General features: G+C 57.2%; 1 protein-coding gene and 1 long non-coding RNA gene across 4 annotated transcripts in view; one reads left to right on the forward strand and one right to left on the reverse strand.

Moving 5' to 3' along the window:
- The window catches only part of STUM (stum, mechanosensory transduction mediator homolog), a 60,616-nt gene that overhangs the window by 31,334 nt on the left and 6,118 nt on the right, over positions 1-23,164 (forward strand). Inside the window, exons 2-3 of one of the 3 annotated variants that reach the window (XR_013449804.1) lie at positions 18,860-19,039; positions 21,080-22,427. Coding sequence is in view for 2 of the 3 variants with exons in the window: in XM_078077848.1 (XP_077933974.1) it covers positions 18,860-19,039; positions 19,954-20,015 (242 nt within the window). In the remaining variant the exon portion in view is untranslated. Of the gene's footprint in view, positions 1-18,859; positions 19,040-19,953; positions 20,121-21,079; positions 22,428-23,164 lie in introns of those variants that run through there. The other 2 variants (XM_078077848.1, XM_036118072.2) reach the window with 2 other exon arrangements.
- Positions 21,425-23,106, reverse strand: LOC144382587 (uncharacterized). Its single transcript, XR_013449805.1, has 2 exons — positions 22,517-23,106; positions 21,425-22,020 (listed from the first exon to the last, which is right to left on the reverse strand). It is a non-coding gene; the product is annotated as an uncharacterized LOC144382587 (long non-coding RNA).

Below are 23,164 nucleotides of genomic sequence, written 5' to 3' on the forward strand. Positions count from 1 at the left end.
GAGAGGCCACGGTGACCTAGAGCCATTGCCTGGATTTGCAGAGTGGCATTGTGTGCATCCCCTCCAAAGCTGCCAGGATTTCTCTGAAATCCTCCTGTTTTCCATTTCTAACTGTAGCCCACCCAGCTCCTCTCTCCTCCTCTCTCCCCACTCACGAGTCTTCCCCATCGGGCATTGCTGCCCGCACCCCTCCCGTGGCCCTCGGCTTAGTGCCCCCACAGCCTCGTTGGCCCCGATGTCTCCAGCCTCCTCTTGGAGCTGTGGTCCCAGGGGCCCTGCCCTGGTGGCGGTCAGGTCCACACCACCTGGATCTGGGGACTGAAGTCCTTCATCAGGACAGCTGGTCGTGATTCTGGGTCCTTTCCTGATGTAACTTTCCTGTTAAAAAGTAGGTTTATCAAACCCATTCTGTTGTTTGCTCCGTTAGGAAATCAGCAAGTGAATCTTGAAGGGCTGCCCCAGGGGTGGCCTTTTTGAAGGGACAACCTGTGGGAAGCCGGACCACGTTTGTTTGGGTCTTATTTTCTGGAAAGGTGTTCTCCAGGCCCAGTGTGGGTGCACCGGCAGAAGCCCCAGTCCTCAGCCTCTCCTTCCCCTTTCCCGGTGGCCACAGGTTTGGGAAAACAGGCCCCGTTGGTGCGTCAGTTGGCATTGCTCCCCAAAACTTTGTGGCTTCAAACCACAATTGTCCACAGAGAGGTGCGTGCCCAGCCCCAAAGGACAGCCTAAAGCAGTTCCTCCTCGGTGGCTCGTTAGTCCCCATGCCTCTAGAAGGGTCTTCAGGGAGCCCCCCTCTCCTTCCCCACAGCCTTGTGGTCCATGCAGTCTTCTGCACCCCGACCAGCCTGTCATCCCTCGAGGGAAGGGGGCTGGGGGGGGGGCAAGAAGACATCCGGTTCTGTGTCCAGGAGGCCCAGAAGTCACAGTGGCCCAGCCTCCCATCCCGGGCTTCAGCCTGTGGTCGTGTGGGTGAAAGGCCATATCCTGCATGGCCCGGCAGCCCCGTGTCGGGAACGTCCAGTACTTCCAGTCGCCTCACTCCCCTCTGAGCAAGCATGGCATGCTCCCGGGCCATGAGCAGCCACGTAAGGCCCACTTGGAGAGGCCATCCTGAGCCCGATCCTGGGAGCCGCTGCAGGAAGCTGTCCCTGGCCTGGGAGCATCTGCCCCTCTGCACGGCGCGCCTCTGAGAAGGAGCAGGTGTGTCTGCCAGGCGTGTGGGGCATCCCCGGCCAGACAGGGAGCAGCTGAGCATGAGCCCCACAGGCCTCCTCTGGGAGGCTGGGGCGCTGGCGCAGCCTGGCCACCCCCTTTGCCACTGCAGTCACGTGGCCACCTAGATGATGCACAGTGGCTCCTCGGGGGCTCTTGGGACTGGAGTTCTTTCCTGGCTTCCACACAAGAGCCCTCAGCGTCCTCCCGGTTGTGCCACCTCTGGCAGGGTGAGCTAGACCGTCTGTGTAGCGAGAGCCTGGCCTTTTCTGCTTACCTGGGCATGACGCCCTCTCACCGGGGGCTGCATCCCAGAGGCCCTCCTGGAAGTTCAAGGGCCTCTGTCATGCCCTGGCACGGTCACACGGCATCATCTGTTTCCTCGCTCCCGTGTCCGCGTGGCTTCCATCCCCTAGCTTGCTCTACCGTCACGTGGCCTTCTCCGTGGCCGCTGGGATGCCGTTTGCTGGGCGGCCTTGCTGACTTGGCACTTGACAGGTGCCTGAAGCTTTTTTAATGGAAAAGAGTACCTTGCTTTGAAAGAAAAAGAACCCGCCACCTGCAACTCTATACGGCAAAACAATTGTCACGCGCCCTGGTGCTTGTCCACAAATGGGAATGGACTTCGACAGTCCCGGGAATAGCATACACGCTACTTTTATAATTTATAATTTTATAATAACTTAAAGCGTTTGCCTGTCTTCCTGTGTGGCCCGCATTATTACCATTTCTCTGGCCATGTAACGCCGTGGCACATGGGCGAGCACTGGGCCTCGGGCTTCATGAGGCCGACAGAATGAAGAGCAGCATCACCGGCCACAAACCACGATGATGACAGGCTTCGCTGGGATCTTCAGCTCGTTGTCAGATTCCCCCTGAATCATCCCTTATTTCCAGGCTTTGCTTGGGCTTTGCCCCCTGGGGAAGACTTTCCGGCTGGGACTGCGGCCCCCCTCGTGTGCTCACATAGCCTTCACTGAGGGCACACTGTGTTCTCAGTGCTACCCGCATGACGTCGGTCCTCAGCCCACCCCGGGAGGCAGGCTACAGATGGGGAAACTGAGGTCTGGACAAGTCCTGTCACTGGGCAAGGCCGCGTGACGTGTTGGTGGTGCAGGTGGGCTTCGGGCCTGTGGCGTTTCGACCCTGGGGCCCACCTTTGTAAGCACGGCAGCATCCCCCCTCCGCCCCTCTCTCGGGGACTGCCCACACGGCCTTGTGTTCCATTTCTGACTCGTCCCTCGCTGCTCTGTGAGATCCTTGAGGGCCAGGACGCTGCCTTTCTGTTCCCAGTTCTTGGCAGCCAGCAGGTGCTTCATAAATGCCCCTGAATACAAGGGGACTCGAATGGATGGAATGAATGGGAGGTGATTGTAAGGAAGAGGCAGCTTTGTGCCCAGGAAGGCAGGCCTCCAGGCCTAGGAAGTCTGACTGCAGATATTCCCCTGCTGCCTTCGATGCCCGTGGGAGGCTCACGAGGCCTCCGTTGCGCGGGCTCAGGGGCAGGATGCGGGGCTGGCTGCCCTGTCCTCCCAATTCCCCGGGGTGTGCGGCACAGCTCGGGGAGCCTGGGGACAGCCTGGCCCTGCACTCCCGGGGGTTGTCACGCCCAGCTGAGCCTCCCCGGTGCCCGGCATGCCTGGCCTAACACACACTTGGCGCTGGAGGCCCAGGGGATCTCCCCTCTGCTGCTTGAGTGGATAAGGACACAGTGACTCCTTGTACAAGCTCAGTGCTGAGGACACGGTAGGCGTGTCATAAAAGACAGATGTGACTTGGGGGCTTGAACGACTGACCGAGGCTCAGCCATGAGCCCACAATTCTTAGCCGAGCCCCTGGGATAAAAGACGCCCACGAAGGCCACAGGTGGCTGTAGGACCCAGGAGTCCCTGCTCTCAGAGCCGCCTGTGGGTTCTTGGTGTGGCGGGTTCTCCGGGCGGCTTTCTTGGGCCGAGCCCCTCTCTGGTTTCAATCTCAGTGTCTGCCCATGCATGGAATTTCATTTTGTCAGTCTGCAGATTCTGAGCAGACAGGAACGTGTCGTCCCTCCAACGCCTGTCCTCGGGCTGCCCTTGCTCACCTTCCACCTGACTGACCAACCGTAACACCAGTCCCGCTGGAAGGTGGGGAGGCCACAGCCCAGCCTCCAAGGGCCTCAGCGCCCTTGTCCCTGCGCAACCCCTCCCCCGCCCCCTCCCCACATCCCTGAGTTCACCCTCTGGCATTTGCGCCCGGCTCAGAGATGGGGAACCGAGAATTCCATGCGGTTAGATTTCTGCTCAGGCACAACATCCTGGGGCACCCTGAGAGAGACCTGAGGTGTCCAGTTCTGCTCTGCATCAATCTGGGGGTGTCAGCCACGGTGGAGGGCAGGGGAGCTTTGCAAACAAGCACAGGGAGGCTGATGCAACACCCAGCGCTATTAAAATTAATGATCGGTGGGACGCCTGCATGGCTCAGTGGGTTAAGCGCCTGCCTTCGGCTCAGGTCATGATCTCAGGGTCCTGGGACCAAGTCCCACATTGGGCTCCGTGCTCTGCTGGGAGCCTGCATTTCCTTCTGCGCGCACCCCCCCATCTATCTCTGTCTCTCATGAGTAAATAAATAAAATCTTAAAAAAAAATTAATGATCGGCTCCTGTTAATCTAGCTTCCAGCGGGTTAATCAGCCTGGTGTCGCGGTGGAGGCTTGGAGGACAGAGGGAGCCGGGCTCGTATTCTCTGTCCCCCAGAAGAAGGACGACAGATTGATTTAGGGCAGCCAAGGGAGCTCCCTGTCCTACTGCCTTTATGTCATGGGGCCTTTGCAGTTGGGAATGCAGGGCCCACTCTGGCTGCCGTAGCCACCAAGGACTGTCATCGGCCGGGTCTCACCTGTAAGCCTCTGATCCGTCTGAAGGCTTCTGCCTGCCTCCGTTCTCCGAGCCCCTCAGCGTTTGCTGTGGCCCAGGGGAGAGTAGGCGAGTGTGCCCTGAGCTGATGCTTTCTGTCTCCGGGGTGGGAGGGGAAGGCCCTGGACTTGGAGTAGCAGCTGAGGCTAAGGGCCAGGAGGCTTGTTCCGGCTGTCCTCCACCTCCTCCCTGTGGAGGGACGCAAGGCCCACCTGTCCGCCCTCCCTGATTTGTTTTCTTTGAAACCTGTGCTTGGAAAGACTGAAGTCATAGTAAATTCTCTGAGTGATCAGAGGTGGATAGAAGGGTCAGTAGGAGCTGGGGACCGCAGGGGACAGCCCAGTCACTGCAGGGTGATGATGTGCTTCCAGTGTGCGATGGGCCGGTGTGACCTCATTGAGGAGTGTGTGTGCTGTCGGGAAGTGGGAGATCGTCCACACACCCTTTTACCACTGGTCCAGCATAGACGGGTTGAAGGCACAGGCGGATTCGTTCTCAGGAAATTTGAGTGCAGTCAGGATGACAAGAGAGCAGAACTGTCTGTGTTTTGCCCTGCACTCACCTGTCTCTCGCTTTTACAGCATCTCTGCTTTGCAAGTTCCCCGCGGGGCAGGTCATGAGGCACAGGCCAGTGCTGCTGGGTTCATGGAACCCTTCCTGCCCCAGGACATAGCTGCCCCCACTGACTTCCATAGCCTCGAATCCTGGGCAACCGTCCTTCGGCTCCCAGTCTTTCTCTTCACCTTCTATGACTCGCACTGGCCCATTTGACGTAGTCTGGGTGCCCCTTCCTCTCCGCTTCGCCCGCCTCGTCCTTGTACTCTGCTCTGGGCTCACCCAGTGGACGCCTGCAGACGGGCGGCGCCTTCTCACGGCGCATGCGAACACAGGGGGCCCAGGTCCTCCCCCTCCTGCACCTTCCTGAGAACAGCCCCCAGGTGTGTACATGATGGAAGGACGCGCCGAGCCCTGCGGAGGCCCGAGGCCTCGTCTTGCGCTGCCCACGCCGGCTCACTGAGGCCGGTATGTGTATGTTCAGGCTACTCTAAACTTTCTTCCAGAATCGTCTATGAACTTGTCCTCCTTCTCTTTCCGCCCCCAGGTGTGCTGCATTAGAGTCTTGGGGGGCTGGGGCCTCCCAAGGTCTGAGAGTCGAAGCTTCTTAGGGCCAAGTGTGACCCCGAGGGTGACCTTCCGTTCGTCTTGTTCTGGCCGGGACTAGACAGCAGTCGGCAGTGGGACCTCTGTCCTAGGGTGTGGCGCATCCTCCGAAATCGGCCGTAAAGTTGGGGCCGAGCTGTCCTTTACATCTCCCCTGAGTTCCCTGAAGCTCAAGTTCAGGGTCTGCCTGAAAGAGGCACGGTCAGCTCTCCCTGGAGGGGATGGAGAGTGTGCAGGTGACGGGCCGCTCATCCGAGTGACTGCAGAGCCCGCTACTGGCGGCGTCTGGGATCACACTGGACAGACTGCCTGGGGCCCAGGGGTCACACTCCTCCAGACCCCGTCTTCAAACCCAGCACCTTCCACAGCTCCAAATCTTGCGAGAAGCTGAACGGGGGGGGGCTTGTGGAGGAGGTTTCCAGAACCCTGTGCTCTGTCTGGAGGGAGCAGGGCGGCCCCTCCTTCTGGGAGAATGTGCTTGTCACGTGTGGGCTACTTCTCCTCTAGTGCAGGAGCTCCAGGGGGACAGAGGTGGACCAAACCCTGCCCTCCCCAGTGCCCGTCCCTGGGGCCCGAGCGCTGAACTGCTTGGGGAAGCTGTCGGCCCAGCCCCGTCGGGGGAGCAGTGGTGGCCAGAGGGGACTAAGCTTTGCAAAGCCCATGGGCGTGTTTGCTAGAAGTCTCCGTGTGTGTGTGTGTGGGGGGGGGGGGGGTCCTCCTCAGGTCTTCCTTCCCTCTGTGTGTGTGTGGGGGATCCTCCTCACGCCTTCCTTCCCTCTGTGTGTGTGTGTGGGTCCTCCTCATGCCTTCCTTCCCTCTGTGTGTTTGTGGGGGATCCTCCTCACGCCTTCCTTCCCTCTGTGTGTGTGTGTGGGGTCCTCCTCAGGTCTTCCTTCCCTCTGTGTGTGTGGGGGGGTCCTCCTCATGCCTTCCTTCCCTCTGTGTGTGTGTGTGGGTCCTCCTCATGCCTTCCTTCCCTCTGTGTGTGTGTGGGGGATCCTCCTCACGCCTTCCTTCCCTGTGTGTGTGTGGGGGGTCCTCCTCACGCCTTCCTTCCTTCTGTGTGTGTGTGGGGGTCCTCCTCACGCCTTCCTTCCCTCTGTGTGTGTGTGGGGGGTCCTCCTCACACCTTCCTTCCCTCTGTGTGTGTGGGGGGGTCCTCCTCACGCCTTCCTTCCCTGTGTGTGTGTGGGGGGGTCCTCCTCACGCCTTCCTTCCCTCTGTGTGTGTGTGGGGGATCCTCCTCATGCCTTCCTTCCCTGTGTGTGTGTGTGTGGGGTCCTCACGCCTTCCTTCCTTCTGTGTGTGTGTGTGGGTCCTCCTCACGCCTTCCTTCCCTCTGTGTGTGTGTGTGGGGTCCTCCTCACGCCTTCCTTCCCTCTGTGTGTGTGTGTGGGATCCTCCTCATGCCTTCCTTCCCTGTGTGTGTGTGGGGGGGGTCCTCCTCACGCCTTCCTTCCCTCTGTGTGTTTGTGGGGGGTCCTCCTCACGCCTTCCTTCCCTGTGTGTGTGTGTGTGGGGTCCTCCTCACGCCTTCCTTCCGTCTGTGTGTGTGTGTGGGTCCTCCTCACGCCTTCCTTCCCTCTGTGTGTGTGGGGGGGTCCTCCTCACACCTTCCTTCCCTCTGTGTGTGTGTGGGGGGTCCTCCTCACGCCTTCCTTCCCTGTGTGTGTGTGGGGGGGGTCCTCCTCATGCCTTCCTTCCCTCTGTGTGTGTGTGGGGGATCCTCCTCATGCCTTCCTTCCCTCTGTGTGTGTGTGTGGGTCCTCCTCATGCCTTCCTTCCCTGTGTGTGTGTGTGTGGGGTCCTCCTCACGCCTTCCTTCCTTCTGTGTGTGTGTGTGGGTCCTCCTCACGCCTTCCTTCCCTCTGTGTGTGTGTGGGGGGTCCTCCTCACACCTTCCTTCCCTCTGTGTGTGTGTGGGGGGTCCTCCTCACGCCTTCCTTCCCTGTGTGTGTGTGGGGGGGGTCCTCCTCATGCCTTCCTTCCCTCTGTGTGTGTGTGGGGGATCCTCCTCACGCCTTCCTTCCCTCTGTGTGTGTGTGTGGGTCCTCCTCATGCCTTCCTTCCCTGTGTGTGTGTGGGGGGGGTCCTCCTCACGCCTTCCTTCCTTCTGTGTGTGTGTGTGGGTCCTCCTCACACCTTCCTTCCCTGTGTGTGTGTGGGGGGGGTCCTCCTCACACCTTCCTTCCCTCTGTGTGTGTGTGGGGGGTCCTCCTCACGCCTTCCTTCCCTGTGTGTGTGTGTGTGGGGTCCTCCTCACGCCTTCCTTCCTTCTGTGTGTGTGTGTGGGTCCTCCTCACGCCTTCCTTCCCTCTGTGTGTGTGTGGGGGGTCCTCCTCACACCTTCCTTCCCTCTGTGTGTGTGTGGGGGGTCCTCCTCACGCCTTCCTTCCCTGTGTGTGTGTGGGGGGTCCTCCTCACGCCTTCCTTCCTTCTGTGTGTGTGTGTGGGTCCTCCTCACACCTTCCTTCCCTGTGTGTGTGTGTGGGGGGTCCTCCTCACACCTTCCTTCCCTCTGTGTGTGTGTGGGGGGTCCTCCTCACGCCTTCCTTCCCTGTGTGTGTGTGTGTGGGGGTCCTCCTCAGGTCTTCCTTCCCTCTGTATGTGTGTGTGTGTGGGTCCTCCTCACACCTTCCTTCCCTGTGTGTGTGTGGGGGGGGTCCTCCTCACACCTTCCTTCCCTCTGTGTGTGTGGGGGGGGTCCTCCTCACGCCTTCCTTCCCTGTGTGTGTGTGTGTGGGGGTCCTCCTCAGGTCTTCCTTCCCTCTGTATGTGTGTGTGTGTGGGTCCTCCTCACACCTTCCTTCCCTCTGTGTGTGTGGGGGGGTCCTCCTCACGCATTCCTTCCCTCTGTGTGTGTGTGGGGGGTCCTCCTCACGCCTTCCTTCCCTGTGTGTGTGTGGGGGGGGTCCTCCTCAGGTCTTCCCTCTGTGTGTGTGTGGGGGGGTCCTCCTCACGCCTTCCTTCCCTCTGTGTGTGTGTGTGGGGTCCTCCTCACGCCTTCCTTCCCTGTGTGTGTGTGTGTGGGGGTCCTCCTCAGGTCTTCCCTCTGTGTGCGTGTGGGGGGGTCCTCCTCACGCCTTCCTTCCCTCTGTGTGTGTGTGGGGGGGTCCTCCTCAGGTCTTCCTTCCCTCTGTGTGTGTGTGGGGGTCCTCCTCAGGTCTTCCTTCCCTCTGTGTGTGTGTGTGGGGGGTCCTCCTCAGGTTTTCCTTCCCTCTGTGTGTGTGTGGGGGGGTCCTCCTCAGGTCTTCCTTCCCTCTGTGTGTTTGTGGGGCGGTCCTCCTCAGGTCTTCCTTCCTTGGCATCATGGTATGATGTGTGCACGAGGCTCTTGTCTGTGCCGAAAGTCACAGTGTTGGAGATTACGTTGATTTGACGGCACTGTTGACTAGTGTCACCCACCTTGTGCCAGGTGGTGGTGGCCTGGCCTCAGCCCCCCCGGGAACACTGTGCCCGGGGGGCACAGGATGATCTCCCCAGCTCAGCCCTGTGCTGTGGGGTGACGCTGTTGGGCAGGGCGAAGGGCCAGGATCGTGCACGGGTCTCCTACGAGGGGCTGTGAATTTTTGGTTCTGTATCTCTGAGGCCAATCTCTCCTCCCCTCAGAGAAGGGGTCTTAAATCGGATGGTACATGAAAGTCAATGGGGCAGGGTTTATTTCTTTAAACAAGGAATTCTCGGGTTGATCCCTGTGCCTTTGGTGGTCTGAAGGTGGGGCCCGAGACCTGCATTTTTAGAGACCCCAGTTTATCCTGATGCACAAATTGGCTTGGAAAACGGCAGTAGACCCCCTCCCCCACCCTTTAGATCCTCATCATATTGGGAGGCTCACACCCACCTGCCCATCTGGTTATGGCTTCAGCCTCCCTCCCCACGCAGCGACTTCCCAGCAGGTACCCTGGCTTATGCTTCTTGCATGTACTTTTTGAAGGTCGCCCTCAGCCTTGTCCTGGAATCCACACACCTCATTCTCTCCCAAACCTCGGCACCCTCTCAGACCCCCCGCTGAGGCCACTCCTGGCCTGATGCGGCTGGGCTTCCACCCCTGGTACCTGCCACAGGCCATCTCTGCAGAAGGGGCCCATCCTGGCTTCTCTTCCCTGAGTCGGCCTCCCATGTCTGGGACCTCAAGCCTCACCCCTCTGACCTGCTCCTCCACCTTTGCGCCCTCGTCCCTTATGCCTTCTCTGTCCTTGCTTACCTGAAGATCTTGATGTCCCCCCGGCTCTGGCCTTGACCTTCCTTCCTTGAATTCCGTGCACTCCCGGGGGGTTTCCATGGCCTGCAGTCCACCCTCCTGAGTCCCCGTTCATGCTCTCCTGGCCGATATGATCCCCGGGTTCCCCCCTAGGCTCTCCGCCTGGTTCTTGGCTCCACCCTTATGGTGTCGTGTGGAAACAGGGAGCCCACAGCTGTCTGGGCCCACTCCCCCCACCTTCCGCGTCCTGCAGCCGGTCGCCCAGCCCCGGGGACGCTACCTGCTCTTCCTCCTTGGGTTCTTTCCCACCTTATCCCCGCCACCACTCCTCGTGTCCCACCCCTGACCTGTCACGGGGATCTTGGCCATGTCTCTCCTCCCAGCCTCCTGCCTCAGCCCTTCGGCCCCGTCCTCCCCTTGGGGTCACAGCATTTATCCTGAAATTAAAACCCGACTGTATAATTCCCCATTGAGCCCCTTCCCAGGAGCTGCCGTCGCCGGGAGAGAGAAGCCTGACTCCACAGCAAGGCCCTCGGGGCCCTTCTGGTCTGACCATGGCCCACCTTGGCCCCATTCTTTTACTTTATGAAGGTGGTCTATTTTTATTTATCATATTTATTTATTTATTTTTTAGAGACGGGGAGGGGCAGAGGGAGAGAGAGAATCCTAAGCAGGCTCCACACGCCGCACGGAGCCCAATGTGGGGCCCAATCTCACGACCCTGTTATCACGAACTGAGCCAAAATCAAGTCAGATGCTTAACCGACTGAGCCACCCACATGCCCCAATTTATTATTATTATTTTTTTACCAAAGTACGAGCCAGCCTTGTTTTCCTCGCTCCCCTCTATGTACCCAGCTGCCCTGTGCCACCCTCTGAGCCCCCAGCTGGACTTGCTGGGTTGTGTCTGTGATGCTCTACCTTTCTTTCTTCCCTGGACCATCTCCATCCACTTCCAGACCTCTCCCCACCATCAAGTACTCCTCTGTGAAGTCTTCCCCAAAACAACCAAAGAGAATTTGTCACTGTTCATTTCGTGACCCGGGGTGCCTACCAGAGTGTGAACTCCCGAGCTGGGGGTGGGCCAAGCCCCTCCCCATCCCCAGACCCAGCACTGGCACACGGTTGGCACTCAGTGGGATAAATTAGAACTAACACGCTGTTGGGCAGGGCTTTTTATTTAGCGAGTAGGACTCATTTAAAACAATTAACACTTCTTCATAGGAAAATGTGCTAAAACCATTCTTTAAATTTTCTGCTGAAAAGATTGAAGTGATGTTTTTATATTATAAATCCATTCATTCAATCCTTATTTTCTATGGCACACGTAACCTTATATGGCAAAAGGGACCTATTACCATCATTTCCTACTTAGTGAAATTATTGATCCTAATTAGTAATTGATGATTAATATACCCAAATGAGCGCGACTGCTGGTAACATCTGTACATATACGTATTGTGCAAATCAGCAAGTGTACAAGGTGCTTGTGTTTCTCTGCATGTCCCAGAGTAATCCCGAGCATGTCCACATGGGTAAAAGACAGGGGTGACCAGAAGTCCCTCCACACCTCACACTGTAAGTGTGCCCCCTCTTCCTTCCTTCCTTCCTTCCTTTGTTCCTTCTTCCTTTCTTTCTCTCTTTCTTTCTTTCTCCCTTCTTCCCTCCCTCCTTCCCTCCCTTCCTTTTATTTATTTATTTATTTATTTATTTATTTATTTTTTAAGATTTTATTTATTTATTTGACAGAGAGAGACACAGCGAGAGAGGGAACACCAGCAGGGGGAGTGAGAGAGGGAGAAGCAGGCTTCCCGTGGAGCAGGGAGCCCGATGCGGGGCTCGATCCCAGGACCCTGGGATCATGACCTGAGCCGAAGGCAGACGCTTAACGACTGAGCCACCCAGGCGCCCCTCCCTCCCTTCCTTTTAAAGATTTTGTTTATTTATTTGAGAGAAAGAGAGTGAGCAGGAGGTAGAGAGAATCTGAAGCAGACTCCGCACGGAGCTTAGAGCCTCATGTAGGGCTCGATCCCACGACAGCGAGATCACGACCTGAGCCGAAACCAGGAGTCAGACGATCAACTGACTGAGCCACCCAGGCACCCCGAGTTTGCCTCCTCTTTCACACAAAACGTGGGCCAGCCCATCTCCTCCCAGCAGACGAGCCTGGGTCTTTGCTGGTGTCACCATGTGTTACAGCTCCACGTGTCCCCAAGCGGCAGGTGCGTCAGGCCGTGCTCTCCCAGTGGCAGGTGGACAGGTGCATGCAGGTGCCCAGTGGCCTCTAATCAGTTTGGTGATTCTGGTGAGGGTCCATCTTTTGACAGGAGACAGGAGATGGCTTTCTAACTCTGAGAACCTCTGAGCTCAGGGACAGAGTTTCTTTTCCTTTTTTTTTTTTTTTGGATTTTATTTATGTGACAGAGAGAGACACAGTGAGAGAGGGAACACAATCGGGGAGTGGGAGAGGGAGAAGCAGGCTTCCCGCCGAGCAGGGAGCCCGATGCGGGGCTCAATCCCAGGACCCTGGGATCATGACCTGAGCTGAAGGCAGACGCTTAACGACTGAGCTACCCGGGCGCCCCAGGGGCAGAGTTTCTTTATGCTCACAATGTCCATATACGGAGCAGGCCGAGCCATAGAAAATTGCCATTCTTCGCTCTTCTTGACCCACAGAGATGGTCATCTCATGTGGTTCAGCCTACCGGAAGCAGGCAGGCAGGCTGAGGTTTGGCCACAGGTCGGGGCGCCGTCTGCTCCGCGGCTCCTGTGGAGGACTCTGGCTGGGGCAGGGGAGGAGGTGGAGAGCTTCAGGGATATTTTGAAAATCATAAAGGAAGACATTTCTTTACTTATGTATTTCATTTTTTTTTATTGTGGTAAAACGCGCGTAACAGGAAACTTGCAGTCCTCACCATTGTTACACAGTTTGGTGCGTGAAGTCTATTCGCACTTGCCTGCTGCCATCCCCGCCATGCATCTCCAGAATAATTTTGTCTTGCAAAACTGAAACTCAGTCCCCATGAAACCCTAGGCCCCCATTCCCCCTCCCCCGGCCCTTGGCCACCACCGTCCTATTCTCTGTCCCTATGAATGCAACCACTCTGGGCGCCTCACGTAGACGGAATCACGCAGTATCTGTCCTCGTGTGATTGGCTTACTTCACTTGGCATAATGTCCTCAAGGTTCACCCAGGTGGTAGCAGGGGTCAAGATTTCCTTCCTTTTTCAGGCTGAAGAACATCCTGGAGTATGTATACATCACCTTATGTTCATGGTCTCACCCACCTGCCGACACTTGGGGTACTCCCATGCTTTAGCCATGTGAACCATGCCGCTGGGAATGTGGGGGTGCATGGAGCTCTTTGAGGCTCTGCTTTCCATTCTCTTGGGTGCAGACCCAGAAGTGAAGTTGCTGGACTAGCTGGTAATTCTATTTTTAATTTTTTGAGGAACCTCCATATGTTCTCTGCAGCAGCTGTACTAGTTTTCCTTATTTTTTAGTGTAAGGATGCAACATCCCGGGCAGAAAAGAGCTCAGGCTGCTAAACTAGATGGATCTGGGTCTAAATTGAGGCTGGGCGGTGTGGCCCGATCATTCAGGCTCTCTGAGACTGGGGCCGCCCATCTTGCTACTTGCTCTACTTTCTCCTTTTTAATGGTGTCAGCGCATCTTTATCTCATTTCCCACCATGAGCAATATCAGCAGAGGCAAAGGACGGAGGCACATGCTTTCCGAGGGGCCCCAAGTCTCCTGTTTCCTCCTGTGTCCACTCCCAAGCCCTGAGTCCACGTCCCGTCATTCCCCAGCTGCTGCTTGCCCATCTCAGACCCTTCCAACCCACCCAGCACCCTGCTGACACATCGTTGTCCTCAATCACTGCTTCCATTTCATCGCTCTCCAGTTCAAAACACTGCCAGGGCTCCATTTCCCCCAGCTTAGGGTCATGCACCTTCCCTGGGCATTCAGAGCCCTTGGCCAGTGCCCCAGCAGCCCGCCACCCCTGCCCAGGTCACCAGTCTTGCCCCCACAGCAACCTCTCTTCCCACTGGGGGAGGATGCTGGGTTCAAGTGCCAGCTCCATCATCACCCCCTCTGCAAACTGGGACACGCCCCTAGCCCCCCTTCCTCCTCCATCAGGTGGGGATAAGGAGCTTCCTGACTCATCTGGGGGCTCCCCAGGGCAGAGACCGAGTCAGGCTTCTGGATGAGCTGCTGAGAGACCCCAACCAGCCACATCCCCCAGGAAGGAGGGCCCAGCAATTCTCTGCGCCCCTGGCCGGGCTGTCCGTGGCTCTGTGGTTCTCACATTTGGGCATTTGCGTGGAGGGAGAAACTTGCCTAGAAATGCAGATTCGCCCCTGCCGCCTCCTGCCCCGCCATCTAAATTCGGATCTTAGGTGGGACTCAGGGACCCACATTGTTTCTAGCTTTCCTGAGAAATAATTGAGACCCGTCAATGTGTGAAGTTGAGGCATACGGCATAAGGGTTTGGTTTATATTTGTTGTGAAATGATCACCACAGGAGGTTCTGCTAACGTCCAGTTGCTTGTACAGATCCAATACAAAGAGAGAAAACACTTTCCTCCATGTGGCGAGAATTCAGGATTTTATTTTATTTTATTATTTTTTAAGATTTTTATTTATTTATTTGACAGAGACACAGAGAGAGAGGGAACACAAGCAGGGGGAGAGGGAGAGGGAGAAGCAGGCGTCCCACGGAGCAGGAATCCCGATGCGGGACTCGATCCCATGACCCTGAGATCATGACCTGAGCCGAAGGCAGACGCTCAATGACTGAGCGACCCAGGCGCCCCGAGAACTCAGGATTTTAGCTTCCCCCACAGCATGTCGGCTACGCAACACCCCCGGTGCTTACTTACCATGCACCTGGGGTTTGGATCCTCTGACCCCTTCCTCCAGCCCCCCCACCCCCCCTCTGGTAACCACACATCTGATCTCTTTTTCTGAGTTTGTTGTTTGTTGTTTTAGATCCCACACATCAGTGAGATCCTTTCTCTGTCTGGCTTATTTCACTTAGCGTAATGAAGGCGTCATGTTGTCACGAGTGGTAGGACTTCCTCGTTTTTTTATGGCTGAATAATATTCCATTGTGCACATTTATACCACAATGTCTCGATCCGTTCATCCATCCATAGACGTGTCTTGGCTACTGTAAATAATGCTTCAGTGAACATGGGGTGCAGATGTCTTTTTGAATTGTTTTCTTTTTTTATATATATATTCCCCAAAATGGAATTGCTGGACCATATGGTCGTTCTGTTTTTCATTTTTTGAGGAACCTCCATACTGTTTTCCAGAGTGGCTGCACCAGTTTGCACTCCCACCAACAGTGTAAGAGGGTTCCCCTTTCTCCACATCCTCGCCAACACTGGGTATCTCTTGTGTTTTTATCTTTTTGATCATGGCCATTCTGACAGGTGTGAGGTGGGATCTCACTGTGGTTTCGATTTGCATTTGCCTGAGGATGAGTGATGTTGAGCATCCTTTCATGTGTCTGTTGGCCGTCTGGAAGTCTTCTCTGGAGAAGCGTCTGTTCAGGTCCTTTGCCAATGTTTTAATTGGGTGGTTTTTCTGCTACTGAGTCAATGAGTTCTTTCTGTTTTTTGGAGATTAACCTCTTATCAAATGTATGGTTTGCAGATATTTTCTCCCGTTCCACAGGTTGTCTTTGCTGGGCAGAAGCTTTTTAGTTTGATGTTGTCCACTTGTTTATTTTTGCTTCAGTTGCTTGAGCTTTAGGTGTCACATGCAAGAAACCATCACCAGGACCCACGTCGGGAGAGCTTTGTGTCTGTGTTTCCTTCCAGGAGTTTTGTGGTTTCAGGTCTTATATTTAAGTCTTTGATCCATTTTGAGTTAATTTTTGTGAGTGGTGTGAGGTAGGGGTCCAGCTCCATTGTTTTCCATGTGAATATCCAGTTATCCCGGCGCCACTGATTGAAGAGACTGTCTTCTCTCCCATTCAGTGTCCTTGTCAAAGATTAGTTGACTGTATATGCCTAGGTTTATTTCCGGGCTCTCAGTTCTGTTCCATTGGTTTGTTTGTTTTTTTGCCAGTACCATATTGGTTTGCTTATTGTAGCTCTATGTATATATATATATATTTTAAATTATTTATTTATTGGAGAGGGAAAGAGAGAGAGGGCACAGGAGCTCTTCTGGGCAGATAGGGTTGTGTCTCATACCTTGTCTGGGTGGGGGTGGGGGGCTGCTCCGGGCAACTTTCATTTTCCCAGACTCTCCATTTGGGAGGGGCTGGGAGCTACCCTCAGCCTCGGCCATGCGTTCAGCCTCTGCAGAGCAGGGACACCCTCCACAGTGGGCACTGGCTTTGCCCTGGGGGTGGTTAGCTTGCCTGCCTGCCTCTCGGCACATGTTCCTTGCACATGTTCCTTCCCGCCCTCTGGTCGCATGTGGCTGGGAGACCCTCCCCACACAGGTGACAGCTCCCTGCCTGTGTGGGGGCAAGCCGGGCTCTAAGGCCCACCCAGGCCCCTGGTCAGAGTGCGTCACTGATGTGCTTCCGCAGGTGAGCGAGGCCGCTGTTGGGATGACGACTTGGGCCTTGCCACTGTGAACTCCGTGCCCAAGATCTGTGCCCGTTGTTGAGGATTGCCCCACCCCCATCACAAGCCGATTCCGGTGCTCGGGCCCCACTGATCTCCCTGTGCAGCCAGATCAGAGTAGGGGCCCCTAGAAGTGACCCACGATGCCGGGGCTGGTTGTCCCCTCCCCTTTCCCCAGAGGCTCAGGGGAGGCCTCTGGGTGGTGGTGGGCGGGTAGGGGAGGGGCAGGGTGGTCAGCAGGGAGCCGCGGCTCTGGCCCTCCCAGTGCAGCCTGTCTTGGTCTCTGTGGGGCAGAGGGTGCTTCTGGGATCCTCTCGGTGTTTTGCTCATGAACAGTTGTTAGCTGTTCTTGTTGTGAAGGGGAGGGGTGTCAGCAAAGACCTGTGTCACCATCGTGGTTTCGTCACTCCCTCCAGTCATCTGTGGTTTTAGCAAATACCACAGGTGACAGCAGGTGGTCTGAGGAGGCACCTCACACTGGTTGCATTTCTTTGGACCCCCACATTCTACCTACTGTATACAGCACCGTGCCGGGGGCCCCTCTGCCTACTGTATACCGCACTGTGCTGGGGCCCGGGCAGAGGGTGGTCGGGATGCCACCTGGGGTCTCAGGGGGACTGTCAGCACCTAGAGAGGCAGAAACACACATAGTCGGAGGCAGCTGTTAAGAGGAGGAGGATGGGCAGGGTTGGGATCGGGAATCAGCACATGCACCCTGGCGTCAGCCTTGGATCTGAGGCTTATGGGTGCCTCGGCCACCTGGGGAGGCCGCGGGGAGCCACCAGGGTTGAGCAGGGAAGGGCCAGAAGCCAGAGTGCAGACAGGGAGGAGCTTACCCAGGAAGAGGAGCGTGAGGATGGTCGCTGGTCTGCGGGCTGGTTTCCCAAATGGACTGCTCCCTCGTCTGGACCTGCTGTCACAGCTCATCCCCACCTGGGAGGCAGTGGGAACCAGCAGGAGCAGAACACTGGCATCACATGGCCGTGGGGTCCGTGCCTGCCTGTGATTGTGACCTTGGACAGGATACTCGATTCTCGAGTGTGTGCGTCCTTTAGAATGTAGGTTTTATTACTGCTTAGGTATGGAGGGCCCAGCAGATCAGAAATGGCAGCCACTGAAAGGACAGTTGGTTACAGTTCCTCAGAGGAGGGGTGTGCCACGCTGCAGGACCCCACATGAGGAGGTGCCGGAGATGGTCAGGGGGCAGGCCACGGGGGGCAATGTGGGCCTTTATAGTGGTTTCAAGGGAAGGAACACTCTAGGCAGGGTAAGCCGGCTAACGGCTAGCTCGTTTGAATAATTTCAGTGGGCTGTCCCTGGTTGTCTAGTATCTGGCCCTGAACGATTAGGGTGGGGGGCTAAGGGCCCAGAGGGTGAGAGCCCATAAAGGAGGTGGTTGGGGGGTCACGTACTAGCTCTAGGGACAGTCTCTCTGGGGCAGCAAGACCCCAGGTGCGGAAGCATGAGGAACACCTGGGTAATATGGGATGTTAGTGTGGTGGGCAGAATAATGCTTCCCCCCAAAGGTGTCCACACCCTGACCCCAGAGCCTGTGCAAGTGTTCCCTTACACAGTAGAGGGGGCTCTGCACATGTGACTTGAGATGGGGGGATTTACCTGGATTATCTGGAGGGCCCATGTGCTCAAATGGTCCTTCCCCAGGGGGGCCAGTGGTCAGAGTCAGGGAGAGAAGATGAAGGGGTGGTGGAGGAGGGGCGGGAGCCAATACATGCGGCAGCCCCGGGAAGCAGGAAAAGAGCCTCCAGGAGGACCCCGAGGACATTCCCGACTTTTCATCTCCCAAATTGTAAGAGGGTGTATTTATGTTGCTTTCAGCCACTGAGGTTGTGGTGACTTGTTACAGCGGCCACGGGGTGACCGACACGGATAGGGAGCAGGCCGGCGGCCACGGGGTGACCGACACGGAGGGGGAGCGGGCCGGCGGTCACGGGGTGACCGACACGGACAAGGAGTGGGCCGGCGGCCACGGGGTGACCGACACAGACGGGGAGCGGGCCGGCGGCCATGGGGTGACCGACACGGACGGGGAGCGGGCCGGCTGCCCTGCAGGGTGGCCTTGAGGCTCAGAGCCCACGGAGGAAAAGAGCCTGGCTCTAGGAAAATGCCAGTAAGTATAGTGCTGGTACCTATGGGGATCTGGGAAGTCCTACCAGCTAAGGGACCTGGTCACACACATTACGTCACTTTGTGCATCATGAGTGTTCAATAAATCTTGGGCACCCTGTCCCTCCCCCAGCAGGTCTGGGGTGTCTGGGGGAACCCTGTCAGAGAAGGGTCTCTGAAACATCGGCACTGGCCTGCGCTCTCCACTCTGCAGGCACTTGGGGCCTCCGCGCCTGTCCCTTCGCAATTAGCGAGTGTGCTGGGGGTCACTTCCTGAATTTATCTCCGTGGGCGACTTCCGTGTCACCCCAGGGATGCTGGTTCCTACTTCCGAACTGCTAGGCCTTTACAGCCTTTGCCACGAGAGGTTGATGTCATTCCCCCGGGCTGTTCACTGTCCTTGCAGGGGGCTGCACTGTGGCTCCCTCGTGGGAGGGACGTCTTGTCGTGGCCCCAAGACTGTGCTGGGCCTGGGGCCAACCATCCACATGTCCTCAGGCTGGTGCCTCGGCCCCCCAGCACGGGGATCAGAGGCGGGCCAGGTCTGAGTGGGAAGGTGCTGGACTCTGGCCGCCCCTCTCCTAGTTCCCTGGGGGGGCGGGCAGCGGGGCCCCACGCCGTCCAGAAGCATGCGTGTGGCTGTGCCCCCCAGTGCGCTCAGAAGCCTGTCCCCTCTCACAGGGACGTTTGTCTCGGCCTTCGCCGTGCTGTGTGGAGCCCGCACCGACCTCCCGGACAGGCACGTATGCTGTGTCTTCTGGCTCAACATCGCAGCAGCCCTCATCCAGACCCTCACGGCCATCGTCATGGTGGGCTGGATCATGAGCATCTTCTGGGGCATGGACATGGTCATCCTGGCCAGTGAGTAGCCGCCCATGCCACGCCTTCTGGGTCGGGGGCTGGGCCGGGATGCGGGGGCAGGGCTGGAGGAGGGTCAGGTGCCGGATGGTCTGGGTAGTTGTGGTCCTGCAGGGTGTTGGCGCCTTGCCGGTCACTAGAGTCCGCAGCCGCCTGGCAGAGGGGACCCTCCCCACCGCCCCCACCCCTGCCCCCCCGCACGCCCAGCCCAATGCCTGCAGGGAGTCCTGAGCACAGACAGGCAGAGACCTGAGCCTGAGGGTGTGAACAAGACAGGGCCGAGCTTCTCTTCAGCTCAGACGCATCGGGCATCCTCTTTGTCGAGGGAACTGTCCCGGACCACCCTGGGTAGCCGGGGTGGGGCATGTGTGAGGTGATGTCCCCTGGGCCTGGCGGCCCCAGTTTCCAGAAAGAAGGGAAACCCACGTGGCATCTGTGCCCACAGGAAGCCCTGTAACTGTGGGTTGTTTTGTTCTGTTTTGTTTTTATAGCCAGGACAGCGTGGTTTTCCTTTGACCTAAGCTTTGTTCCCTGTTGAGGGGACCTTCGCCACTCAGCTAGCACAAACTTGATTCAGACACAAAACTGTTTTGTGAAAGTGCCTAATGTTACAAAGGTCACCGAGATGACTTAACATCTATGAAATAACCTAGCAAGCTCTTAAAACAGATACCGCACGTGCCTTGGAATAGCCCTGCACGTGGCCTGCGTTTCCCCACGTTCTGTCCACGCCACCACGAATTGCCGCCGACGGGCCGCCTCCCTCAGGCACCAGGCGCCCCGTGGCGTCTGACACAACAAAGCCACTCTTAGGCGGGACTCTCAGTGTCAGAGGGAGGGACAGCCGAGGCAGGACGGGCTTTTGGGAGCCCTAGAATGATCTAGAATGACCTGTAGCTGACTCTATCTGAGCTCAGGATCCTCGGAGGATGCAGGGCACACACAGATGCCAGGGCCAGGCGAGGCCTCCAGTCAGTGACCAGTCAAGCCGCCGGCCAGAGAAAGTGCAGGCCCCAGAGCCGGAGAGATCCAGCGGAGCCAGTGGATTGGACAGACTGGCTGCCTGGGAGCAGGTCATCCAGCAGCAGAGGTCAGGAAGGAAGTGGGGAGCCTGTTGCCAGGACATCCCAGGCAGACCCTGAGAGGCAGGGGCAGCCAGAGAAATGGGAGGGGGAGAGCAGGCCTGGCTGGTGGCTGGGGGATGGGCTGGCCCTGGGGAGGGCTAGGCTGGGGTGGGTCAGCAGGCTGGGGAGGGCTGCTCTCAGGGCAGGCGTAGCCCGTCAGGACGTCAGGGAGGACGGGGACCCTGGGAGGGGAGCAGGCAGAGGAGTCAGAGACCGAAGCAGGCCCATCTTGGGTGCCTCACCCTGTGCCCTTGACCAGGGATTGCTGAGACTTGCCGGCAGGCAGGGAGCGCTGCAGAGCCCGAGGCTTCCCCAGGGGCCTGTGGGATGGCCCACAGCCTCCTGACCCCTTTCCCAGTTGGAACCTGGGAGGCCTGCTCTGGGACACGTCCTCAGCCACTGTCAGAAAGCCTGACCCCTTTGACTGCTTCTTCCCGCGTCACCCCAGTGTCTGGCCAGGCACTTGGGCACTTGAGGACGGAAACTTTCCACCAAAGTGGAACGCGCCTACGTCACCGGGGCCCGTCTCAATAAAAGTGAATTAGTGCCTAGTCCCTAGAGCTTTCTGGTTATTTTTATCTTGGTCACCCTTAAAACCCAGGGGTTTTAAAAGCCACGGGGTCTGTATCTTAGAGATAACTGAAAGGGCCCCCTGATCAGGTCCTAGACAAGGAAGCATGGACCCCGAGAAGTAAGATGGGGACCTGGTTACTTCCTCTCTTTGCACCACCCCAGACCGTGGGCCTAACCAGAAACCCCGGCCCTATGGCTGCTGCGGCGGGTGTGGTCGGGCGGCGGGATACCCGGTACGAGGAGTCCCGTCCCCACCCCGCCCCAGGGCCCCGGGCTCTCGCTGTGGCCAGTCAGCTTCTTGGGTGTCTGCACGCTGGCCCCGGGGATGCTGGTTTTTTTGCGTCAGATTTTTCAGACAGCTGCACGAGAAAACCCGCCGCACCTCACCGCGGCCCACCAACCGCGCCTGCCCTCCGGACTCAGCCACCCATCTCTGCAGGGGTGCCTTGTTCCAGAAAGTCAACCCGCCCTGGAAGGATGCGTAATTGCCACTCTTGAGATGCGGCTGCAGGCCAGGGTGACTCTGAGCAACAGCAAAGCATGCATGTCCCAGGATGGCGACTTTGGGGGGAGGTCCCACGAGTGACTCGTCTGTCCTAATTGATAGTTGGGTGGGGGCCGTTCTTTCTGGGTTCACTCCAGCCCCTTCCCGCAAAAATGAAGGAAACTTCTCAGCTGGAACAGTACAGGGTGAGTTTTTTGTTTTGTTTTAGATTTTATTTTTATTTATTTGAGAGGGAGAGAGAGAGAAGGAACAGGGAGGGGGACAGAGGGAGAAGCAGACTCCCAGCTGAGCAGGGAGCCCAATGCGGGGCTCGATCCCAGGACCCTGGGATCATGACCTGAGCGGAAGGCAGACGCTTGATGGACTGAAGCCACCCAGGCGTCCCAAGGATGACCTTCCACACAGCACTGGCCAAGGTGTCATCAGCACACACACCGTCCGGAAAAACCGCTAAGAGGACAAGCAGGGAATTCCCGATCTAAGTAGATGTTAAAACCAGAGACAGAAGCAAGCGGCTCTGTTGATAATAATCACAAGCCAACCACAGCCTGTCCTGGTCGAGGATGGAGAAATACGCCGTGGTTCTCTGCGCTCTCTCTGCCCCATGCCCACAGCAGGCATTGCCCCCCTCATCACGACACCGTCTGCTCATCCATCCGCGTGTTCCGCACACAGGGCTTCCGGCATCTCCATCCAAGATGTCTGCAGGACGAAATCTGTTTGCCATGTCCCGGCCTCCGTCTGTCCCGAGGCATTAGGGTCTATGTATGTGGCTCCTGTCCCTATACGGGGTGACCAGACAGCTCAGGCGGAGCTGGACTGGGGCCAGGAGGGGGCATCTCAAAATCCTGAGAGTGTCCCACAGCCATCCCTCCACAGGTGCACCCGGCTGGTGTCTCCAGGCCGGGTGGGGGTGAGCCCAGAGCAGGGGCGGCCCCCGAGGGAGCTTCTTGGCGGGGCTACAGGCTGTGAGCCTGGGGAGGGGGGAGCCCCGGCCACGCGCCCCTGCAGCCCAGCACCCACCTGCGGTTCCTGGTCGCTGGACCCCGGCACAGCGCTCACGCGTCCTGACACCTTTTAGACTTCAGCCAGTCCCTCCGGCCTCTGTTTTCACCCTGTTTTCTCTTTCTCTTTTCCTCCTGTCCCTCCTGTGGCCTCACAACCCTGTGTTGCCCCCAAGTTTCCCAAGGTGAGTCTGCTGCTGGGCGTGGGGCCCCTGCCTGGGCTGCTTCCCCTGCACCCCCACTGCCCCCCTGCACCCTCCTCACACACACTCACCAAGCTGGCCACTGGGCTTTCATCTTGTTTTTGGTTTTTATCTATTTTCATTTATTGTTGTGCTTCTGTTTCTTCTGTTTGTATTTTCTTTTTGTTTGTTTGGATTTCCAGCTTTTTAGTTTGGAAAACGTAGAAGCGTAGACAAAAGTCGAGGGCCTAGTGCACTGAGCCCCTAAGGGCCCATAGGCTTCAACAACACATAGTCACTCCTGTGTCATCTGTGACGTCTTATCTATTTCCTGCATTTCCACACATTATTCAGACTTAAAATTGGTGAATAATTTGGTAAATAATGAGAGAAAACAACCGTTAGGTCCTCAGAAACTCCTCTGGGGCTAAGTTGGCAGCTAACGGTGAGGTGGGGGGCATTTTGCAAATTCCAAACTCATAACTTCATCCCTAAATATTTCAGTGGCTCAATTTCCCCAGGGGTCTTGTGACGACACTGTTGTGTCTTAAAGGCTCGGAGTCCTCGGTCATGTTTGTCTGTGTCCCAGACGTCCGGCTGATTGAACACACACATGGTGACAGTCTTTTGTGTGCTGTCTTGCTGTTTTCCTTTCCGTCTTCCTCTCCGTCCACACGTCCCAGGTACCCGGCGCTCGGGGATGGAGGCCCGCCCTAGTCTTCTGAGCCAGGGGCATGTCG

Source organism: Halichoerus grypus, chromosome 7, assembly GCF_964656455.1.
Source record: "Halichoerus grypus chromosome 7, mHalGry1.hap1.1, whole genome shotgun sequence".
Lineage (NCBI taxonomy): Eukaryota > Metazoa > Chordata > Mammalia > Carnivora > Phocidae > Halichoerus > Halichoerus grypus.